At 37.1% G+C, this 10,688-nt stretch overlaps 1 protein-coding gene across 2 annotated transcripts in view; it reads left to right on the top strand.

Annotated features, from left to right (window-relative positions):
- gpc5c (glypican 5c) overlaps positions 1–10,688 on the top strand; it is a 100,471-nt gene that overhangs the window by 22,604 nt on the left and 67,179 nt on the right. For both annotated transcript variants that reach the window (XM_008433801.2, XM_008433800.2), the window contains exon 3: positions 8,421–9,124. In XM_008433801.2, coding sequence (XP_008432023.1) covers positions 8,421–9,124 — 704 coding nt within the window. The remainder of the gene's footprint in view (positions 1–8,420; positions 9,125–10,688) is intronic.

Genomic DNA, 10,688 nt, shown 5'->3' with positions numbered 1-10,688 from the left:
TGATGTTATGATCTTTGGACCTAAAGAGGAACAATACAGGGTCAGCTTGGAGCATCAGTTATTACAGTTAGAAACAAGAAATGAGGTCTGAAATCTTGGTGTAGTGATGGACTCTGACCTGAAACTTCAGAGACGCATGCAAACAATTACAAAATTGTTCTTCTATCACCTAAAGAACATTTCCAGGACTGAAGGACTACTGGTTTAAAATATTAAGTGAAAAGAGTAAGCTGCATTTCTGCCTACTGTTTATTGACGTTGAACTTTTGAATGTTCAGACTTTCCAGTTGGATTCGCTCGATGTGCTGAATACTACATTGTGTAAACCATCAGAAAAAAAAACACTTTTGACCTTTGTCCCTTTGATACTAAGTACTAGAGGTGCAGTCCATCAGCCTGTCAGCAGTCTACAGCAAACACCCTCCACACCCCCTATTAGCCATTTCAACAATCTCATCCACTCACACCTCCCTGACTCCTTCAGCAATTGCCCCTGTCCCCAGACTTCTCTGTTCCCATCATTCTCTCATCTCCTCCTTTCTTCACCTGTGATCATGTTTCTGTATTTCTGCAAACAACARGAAATGTGTTCTCATTTCTAATATAGTGTCAACTATATTTCAAACTGCGTCAGTGTGGAATTAACCATGCTTGATTCTATGAAAATGAGCTACATTTTCATATTCCAGAAATTATTTTTTTGTGTTGAATTCCATTTTTTAATCACTGACAATATTTACCCATAATGCATTAAACAAATTTTAACATTAGACAAAGCCTGGTCCCAATTAAAAACAAAAACTGTTTTTAAATGATGAATGCACTTGTTAAGAGATACCAACTTGACTCTATGTAAAACAAAAATATCTGTCCCATTTGTCAAATCTAATGGTGGGTCACAATTGAAATTTTTAATCATGTTAATTGCAGGGTATGTAGTTAAGCAATTGCAATTAATCACATTTTAACAAAAACTATACATTGACAAAATGAGCAACATTTTCGACTCAGAAGCCCCTTCTGYTGCTARATTACTGAATAAATAGACATATCCAAATTCAATTCAAATTYAAAAGTACYTTATTGATCCCAAATGGAAATTAAATAATGAAATGATATGAGATGAACAACAAATACATTCTTTCTAAATTTGTTATTTAGGTTTCTAAATCTATTATTTAGGTTGTTCAACCCTCAGAATGGTGCAAAAATAATRATATATTTTTTTAAGTGAAAATTAATCTCCAGTAATATGAGACACATAATCTGTTACCGAGATTTGATCATCCGATGATCGAGCAGCTACACYTCCTCCCTGAGCTACTCTTGCCAGCTGAAGAAACAATTTATTGTTCTGGGTAAACTGTTTATTCACCGTCATTGGTGCCCATGCTAACTAGCCTGAGCATTCATGGCAGCCTGTGTTGTTTTGAACCAGCTGTAGCGTGGTAGAGAGACGAGTGTGAGCCACGCCTACATTAGGGTGATTGACAGTGCTAAGACCCTCYTGCTGGCTCTCATTGATTGTTTCTTGCRGCGCTCTTTATTTATTYAGATGATGGCAGAAGAGCTTGATTTTTCATTCACAGATTATCTGTTTCTTACTATGCTGTCTGTCTCAGCATAGTGACAGTTTTAACAAATATGTAAAAAAAAACAACAACACATTTTTATAAAAGTGACATACTGCTGCTTTRATGGCCAAGACTCAGACGTTTGGGAAAATATTTTGTCAAAGTCAAAATAAAACTTTTTGAAATGCGTACAAATACATATTTACAGCAAAATATCATCCCACCTGTTAGTCTGATAAAACAATTAGGTTTTTTCATAGTTGTTTTGTTGGGTGAATACTGGGTGCTGGGGGTGGCAGTGGTTACCTAACTGTTTTGGGAGGAGTTCAGTTTTCCAGGTCAACACGCTTGCATGAGCAGCAAACCTGTGCATGTAGTTTCACAGATGACTCATGCTCCTTCTTTAGACTTGGTCAGGCTGTGTTCAAGAGACACATAAAGGCAAAATGAATCAAAAGATTGATTCAAGAATTTATTAATAGTTTATTACCATTAAAGCAGGAAGATTATATGACACTGGAACTTTCGGCTGTAACTCAAGATGACCCACACTGCACTCGGAGAAGACAGTGTAGATATACGGTCCTTTTGCTAATTAAAACAAGGATATGTAATCTTCACATGTGTCACTATGACACATATCTGTGTGGTGACCTGTTGGAAACCCAAGCCAGTAGAGGGATTAAAATGCTTTTCCTGAGATGATAGTTGGTCAGATTCATTCAGGACTGTCAGGACCGACTGCCAGGATGGGAATGTCCCACAGCTTTATGGTATGAGAACAGTGTCTCCTGTCTCATTATCACAATATTGCTGTACCTCCAAACATACACAAGCAAGCAAAGTTGAAATCGCAGGGCCACGTTCTCATCCATCCGTACTTTATGACTAGTTCATCTTGTTGAAGCAATGGCAGTAAAAGCTGAGCAAAAAGRAACACAAATAACTCTGTAGGATCCAGTATTATGGTAGTTTGCTTTAAATGTTTTTATAAGTTTGCAATTTTCTTGCAGGAATCAGGGCTACAACAAAATATAGAGTGGATTGTAAAATCTTTAAAGGGAGCGTGGACTAGGGATTTTTTTCCTAATTTTTTTGACTTCTGCAAGTCAAAAAATATATCTTTCTGTTTCTAAACTGATAGCTCACAATATTGACCYCTTGCACTTCTGGTTTCAAATTCTGACATCCATGATCAATGTGATTTGCCAACATTTACTTATTTGTTTCAAAGACAACCCCTTGAGATGTATCATCAAATTTTCTAAGGGGTCCTTAGAAACCATAAAAACAATAATACCAATCATAATAAGCAAATCCAAAATATATGTGTCATTGTTGCAAATGGCTGATACATTTAAAACACACATTTTCATACACATGGCCTTCTTTTCTCACTGTCTGATAGGTCATTAAAGATTGCCAAAAATGTTTCTATTTCCTAAATGCCACTGTAGTTAAAATATTTTGAGAGGATGCTTTATTACTGTATCTAACAAAAGTTTACATAGACTTATTTTCCCTCATAATAGTTAACTAAAATTTTATCCAGTTGTGTGAACAGATCTCTATAGCACCTTTAGACATCTGGAAATTATACCACAGGATGAGTCAGAGTTTTGGAGGTCCACAGTTCTCTCCCTGATATCTTGATGTAATTTTATTATAATTATTTTTTTATTTCCAATGATAATACAGAATAAAGGTTATGATATACATATGTTAAAATTCAACCAAAGGGGTTTCACCAATTTAGTCAAAGGTTGTAAATGAGCTATGAGCTTCCAACCTTGCAAAGGCAAGAYGTCATCATCCTGGCCAGTCGCAAAATATTTAAATGCATAGTAATTTTAGTGTGAGAAAGGGGAAAAAGAAAAAAAWTTAAACTCATAAATGTTTCAATATTTTGGCTGTTGACAAAAAGCAGATAATGTTTTTTGGTAGTCCTAACTAGCCTGAAACAGGATTGTTCTTTTTGATCAGACAATGAGAGAAAACATAGTTCTGTGTCTTTCTATACAGTGTATGTAAACATTTGGTTTTAAGCATGAAGGAGGYTGATTCCTCATAAGCATGGTTGTGTTGTACCAAATGCTTTCACTATTGGAACAAAAAAAAAAGTGCAGCAAGTCAGCTGTTTTCTTTGCAGAAAAGTATTCACATGAGAGCGTTAAACATCACCTAGTAGTAATTGTAGCTGTTGCTGCAACAGCAGAAACTSCTACTATTACAACTGCCTCTTTTACTAGACATAGAATATAATATTTTTGTGGAGAAATCAGAGCCAATCACAGCAAAGGCAATAAACACTATAGTTGTGACTGAAACCACAGACTTACTGCTATGCTTATTTTGAGTCTGATTGTGGCAGCTTCACTATGGTGACACTTAAGTTAAATTGTGCCAGTTAAACATGGGGTATGCTGTGCAGAATGTCAACCAAAGTTGGGTTTTTTGTAATATAAACCAAGTGTTCTCAGTGAACACTTTTGGCCTCAGACTGATGGAAAGATATTGTGTAATACCTAATTTCATAGTCATAAATTTGTACTCACTTTAGCCTATTGCAGAACCATGGGACACAGAATGGGTTACGCATCTTTTTCTTGTTTATTCCAATCAAATAGGAACAACCACTGCAGACACCTCTAATTGTTCTGACATTTTCTGCTTTACAGTTATGTGACTTTAATTTCTGTGTTTAGGACTTTCATTTAAACGAAAGAAAATTGCCCCATGCAACCTGACCACATTTGAACTGCCTTTCATTTCCCGAGAGAAACACAGACGGGAAACAATAAAAAGTGAGGATAGCCACCAACAAATGCTTGTCTAAATTGAATGTGGTCACGTCCAAATTTAGGCACGGTGGTCAGGGAGAACAATCTGAGCCAACTGACTTTCATTCAATGGCACTGAGAATCTAAAGCAAATGTTTAGGAGATCTCTCAATTGTTTTGCAGAATGACAAGTCAGACTTGTGAGTCAGGTAGAGGGCAGGATGAAAATACTTTGCGAAATAAAACCACACAAGAAAACAACATATTCTTTTGTTACATTTCTGTGCATTTTTTATGTTGCCACAAGGACGAATGTGTTTTTGGCATCTGTGTCCTGTGATCTTTGTATATATTTTTCTATTTATTGAACAATTTAGCATGGTTTTAGATTATTTTGTTTTTGGTATTGTTTTTAAATGTGTGTACTTTGCTGTGTTTGGTTATCACTTTGCTGCTAATATAGTAAGGAACAAATAGTTCCTCACTTCTTTCAAGCACCTTGTTTTAATGACCTCGCTTCCCCCGTTAGATTACTGTGATATTGTTAATATGAAWGTACCTGTCACATGTCTACATATGTTGGATGCTGTCTATTGTGGTGCATTAGGGTTCACTACAAAATGTAAATCTTTCACTCGCCACTGTAATTTATATTCTCAGGTGAGCTGGCCATAATTATCAGTTTGACTCATGCATTGACTGAAGCATTGATACATTATATGTATAAATTTATTCTGTTCCTACCTTACTTGTCCTCATACCTTTCGCTCTGACAGTCCAATCAAGGAATATTCCAGTAGTATGGTCAGAACTCGGGGGTTGGAGGGATGAAGTGTTTCCAACCTGAACTCTGCAGGAGTTTGAAACTATCCACTTTGTCATTTGGGACAATTCAAATTTCTTTGAAGACGAAATGAGAAATCTTTTGAACCTTGTTTCAAAAGATTTCACAGCAGCTAACACATTTCTTAGTTAGCTGCTTTGTTTTTGTTTTTCTTTTTTCAAAACTTGCCTCTCTGACGTTGGATCTCGATGAGACAACCCGTAAAATTAAAGGTCAAATAAAAAATATAAACGTCTTTCTGTTCTACTCTGTGTATTCTATTTAGCTACATGCATTTCTCCATCACTTTTGACTAGCAGTCTTGAAACGTATCCCAGCAATATAATTTTGCCAGTGGGCATGGTGTATTCAGGATAATGGGCAGTGTTCGTTTCCACCACACATAGTACTTTAAAAAGAGTCTAGAAAGTTGTATACAATTACATGCTACTTGTGKGTTGGACTAACACATAAAATTCCTAAAAACAAAAAAAATCCATTGAAGTTTTGGTTGTACCAAGAGACAATGTGAAAAACTTTTAAGTAGTCTGGCTAGTTTGGCAATGCCTGTGCTTCCCCCCACCTGGAAAATAAGGTGTATCCCAGTTTTCCAGAGCATTTTACAGAATTATCATTGAACTGAAAGATGTCTCTGATGACACCATCAGCTTGTGTGTGTCTGAACAGGTGTAAATACAGGTGTTTCAGCAAGGCCACCCAGCAGTGTTATACTTTATGCCTCATTCTTCACCTGCAGAGAGCAGAAGTTGTTGTCGGAACCCGCTATGTCTTGTTTGTTTCTCCTGTGTCTAAGCGGAAGAAAATCTAAATCTTTAAAGTAACAACATGTCCTTCCTTCAGAAGTACATGTTTGAAGTAAAATCCATGGAGAGACGGGGAAGTGCTCCAGGCTGAGAGCCAAATGGATCCAGATGTCAGTATGTTCACAAGGTGGAGACATCTTGTACAGTAGTTGTCATTCCTTGTTTAAAAAGTTTAATGGGTTTTTTCTTCTATTTTCCTGGCTTTCTTTGTTTCTGACTGTTATTTATTTTTTATTTTTTTCACATATGTGCCACTCTCTTTGTTAAAATAGTTGAAACACAGAATAACTGAGGACCAAAACAAAATGAAACAAGCATCTTGAACTTACATGTTTTAGTGCTGTTTAACCATTTTCTGATGTGTTGTAGCAACACACATTCACCCTTGCAGCCTTGACCTTCAGACATGGTAGCATTCTTAACACTCCTGAAGACACCAGGGGGCATTAAGAGACAGAAAGGTTGGATGCAATATCTTTTTTTAACTTTTTGGTATTTTTTGTTTTATTGTGAATCATCACATTCTCTATTTCTGGTGTTTATATCCCCTTCAACATCTCTGTGTGGCCTATATTACATAAGGCTCTTTTTCTTTCCACATGGATTTTGCCTTATATCTGTTCCTAGCCTTCACAATTTTCAGTTACCATCTCATGTTTTTTTTTTATGCAAACTTCCATGGTGTTTTCTGGACACCATGGAAGCTTTACAAACTGGGGCTTTACAAATAAGTTGTGCCTTTTACTGGCGATTGGGGAGTCCCTAAGTGTCACAGACAGTACTCCTATTAGTGCAGCTGTTCATGAGGACATGACTGTTGTTATCCTTCTGTCTGTGACCTGGGAGGGGCAGGGCACATGCAAAAAACACAAAAGCATTAACACACACACGCACGCACGCGCGAGCACGCACACACACACTTGCTAACAAGCTCTTAGCTGAAGTAGAAACTACACTGGAATGACTCTCTCATGAATGAATGTTACATACGGCAATCTTAAAAATTCCAGAGTACATCAGTAATTCTTTTAAGTAAGCTGTTGCGTCTAACATTAAGAATCAGTGCAGGTATATTCTTATTTTAGAAATGCATGAGTGTATGTAGCCTTGTTTTTGATACAGTGTAAGGACCACTTTTTCCAACAAATGCTATGTTGCGATGACCTACTGTTACTTTTGGGTCCAAAGTCCGGTCCCATAAGAAGAGGTGCTGTTTTTAGGTTAGGGTTTAGGTTTAGGACTAGGATATGATTTGGGGTTTAACCTAACCTAACTTAACCTAAGTGTCTGGGTTAAGATATAGAAACATATGAAAAATGAATGCAAGTTGATGCAAAGTCCTAGTGAAAATAAAAAGACAAACTGTGGATGTGTGCGCGTGTCGGGGTGTGTGCATGTAGGCSTGTGTGGTCATAGTGTTGAATATTGTGTGTGTCCYGGCACCCGAGTTCTCAGGTCTCAGTTTCTGTACAGTTGCTGCTGCTCCTTCATGTCCTGTCATGCTTTCAAGCTTACATCACACCCCAGAGAGTAGTGTTGCATCCAGCACATGCATACACAAACTTACATGAGTATATATATGCACAGGGAAGAATGTATGATGGGAAGTGGCATGTCGGTGAAAGCATGGCATAGAGGGAAGACACAGTGGGTTATGGGGAGAGAAGAAAGTTTGTAGGGGCATAAAAGCATGGGATGTTTGGAAGGGACAGCTTGAGTGGTCAGTCAAATTCATATTAGGTCATTTTGAATTGCAATGTGAAACAACCAATTTACATTTTATCCTGGCAGAATCATAAAAATGCAATAACGGAGTGTGTTGGTAAAGCATGAAATGTGAGAAAAATGTGAAAATGTTTTGCCTGGAATAAAAAAAAAAACATGACTTAAACTGCATGACCTAGGTTTGCTGCATTTAGTCATGTTTTATAGTTAAGCAAAGTCATGTGTCCCAAAGTGAGGTCAGTATTAGACCTGATTAAATTGAATAATGTCTCTCTTTTTCTCTCAGCAATATATATTCCTGTGGTTTAAGGTGTATTCCAAGAACACAATGTCAGGACTCACTAAGGTCAATTCTTTTAAATTTACTTCAGGACAATTTTCACAGTAATCAATAAAAGTCTTCATCAAACCTACATGAAATAAAGKGTCATAATAAAGTATAGGACTTTGTTATGACCTGACATTTTAATGTACTAAACGATGAGACAAAATGTGTGTTCAGTCCATCCGTCTGCTTGGTTAAGGCTCATTAATTTGCCAAAAATTACTCGTTGTTGGAATTCAGGCAATGTAAATCTTTACAGCTTCTGTCTTAGAAATATATGAGTCAATACTTTTAATTAAAAATGAAATGTTTTGTGTTTATAATTCCTTCTTACATATTTTTTCTGTTCATTTTCTCCTCTCCTTGCAGACATGTTTCAGTACCTCCTGTCATTCTCTCAAGGTCACCTAAGTTCACTGTTGGAGGGAACCTACTCATCCCTGTCCCGTCAGGCCTTGCCCCATGTGAATCAGCTGTTTTCCTCTCTCTCCCTGTACCTACGTGGAGCCAACATTTCCGTTGAGATGACCATCCACAAGTTTTTTAACAACATCTTCCCTCTTGTGTATGCACGACTTATAAATCCAGGCATCGAAGGGAGCGTGGCAGCAGGCAGCACAATGGGCGACTGTCTGCGTATGATCAGACAGGATGTGAAGCCCTTCGGGAATCATCCTGTCACCATGGCTCAGGAACTGGCTGAGGTGTTGGAGACTGGCAGGCAACTGAGTCTCGCCTTGGACAAAGGACTGGAGGTCATCAACGCAACAGAACACGCCAACCTTAGTAGAGATTGTGTAAAAGGTCTGGCAAAGATGGTGTACTGCTCCCACTGCAGAGGCTTGACACTGATCAAGCCCTGTGCCGGCTACTGCTTGAATGTTATGCGGGGCTGCTTAGCAAGTATGGCAGAGCTGGATCAGCCTTGGAGGACATATATCAGCTCCTTGAAGAAACTAACTCTTGCGATGGCTGGGCACCACAGCCTGGAGCTAGCCATGCTGGGCGTCAGAGGGCATGTCAATGAAGCATTGCTCTATGCACAGAGCCATGGTCCACTCATCACTGCTACGGTGAGTACACGCGAATAAAATATCTTTCAAAAACCTTAATAGTTTGCTCCAAAGCAACTAAGCTTTTTTTTAAATACTTCTTTGTTTAATCCTTTTACTTTGTTAGTGTTAAGCGTAAGAATTAGAAAGACGTGTTTGGTTGCTCGTGTTCTGTGAGAATTTTGTCCACAAGTCTTTCAAAAAACCTGAACACTGCCTTAATGTTGGTGCTGAAACTACTCCAAGAAAAAGGATATTTATTCAAACAGAGCACTTTGCCAAGTCTTCCAAAATTGGCAATGCATCTTAATTCATCACTGTTGTTTAGGTTCTGACACGCACAATATTATTTGTCATTGAGAATAATGCAGTGGTCTCAAATATCAAGCCTCATACTTTTTGGATTTCACATGGTGTGATTGCAACCATATGCTTTATGTTATATGTGCCTATAACTCTTATTTTATATCGTTCCCATTCTCACATGAAGACAGTTCTTGCAATGGAAATCCTACTGTTAAACCCACTGTGAAAGTTGTGCTTTTTATTTAACAATACATCCTGGATTCATATCCATACCGTCAGACAAAGAGTCATGGTTTATAGAAATAAGCAAACAAAAAAATCTATTTGAAGTTGGCAGTAGTGCAACTTTCCATTTTTGCACCAATTCGTCAGCCAGAACTCTCCATCCATATTCATCTTAAATTATATCCCAGCATACTTTATGTAGTATTTTATAAACCAGATGCATTACAAAATTTTAGGTTGTTAGGGATATAAATTTTTTCATTTATTATATCTGGTTTAAGTTCTGGACTGAAATCTTCCTAGTTCTATACRTGRCATTTACCATGTTCAATCAGTTAGCAAAATATAAGTGAAAATGTATTTTAAGTGGGCAACTTCAAGGATCATTTTAGTTTTTACAAGATGCTTAGTTCAAGTTTTTCTATCATGGTCCTGTTTTACTCTAAACTTAGTGTGAATTTGTCATGACCTTATTCATTCAACTGATATGGAGACACTTAACATTTTTGGCATTATTATATCTTGTGTTGCTTTAGACAGCATTAAAGATTATTGTTATTAATAACAATAATAATAATTATTATTATTCTTAGCTGAACAACTTTTCTATATGTTGACCCGAACTTTAAAACCTTTGTTGTACTTGTTCTACAAAACGCCTAGCAAGCATTATAAGTAATGTATTGTCATTTCATAGAGCTACAATTAAGCCCAGTTATTCACTCACCTGACAGATTTAGGTTTAAAAAAATCCTTTTGATTTTACGACGTTTCTTCTGTCAGAAAATAATATCAACATTTCAGACTAGCTCAACCAGAGCTCAACACCAAAGAGAAATGATCAAAAAGCTCTAATAATCTTAGAGTGACCCAATTACTGTAAAAACAAGATTAAATACGGTACTTTGTAAGAGAGACATACCGTATTTAAATGATATTACAAAATATTCTCTGAAATTATTTGATTGGGACAATGTTGGACTTCATTCAGCACACTTAGCGAGAATGTTTTCAGAAGTAAATGAGAGCAGGACGACCTCCAGTTATTGTGCAA

This window comes from Poecilia reticulata, linkage group LG17 (genome assembly GCF_000633615.1).
Source record: "Poecilia reticulata strain Guanapo linkage group LG17, Guppy_female_1.0+MT, whole genome shotgun sequence".
NCBI classification, from domain to species: domain Eukaryota; kingdom Metazoa; phylum Chordata; class Actinopteri; order Cyprinodontiformes; family Poeciliidae; genus Poecilia; species Poecilia reticulata.
This window is presented reverse-complemented; position numbering and strand designations above follow the sequence as displayed.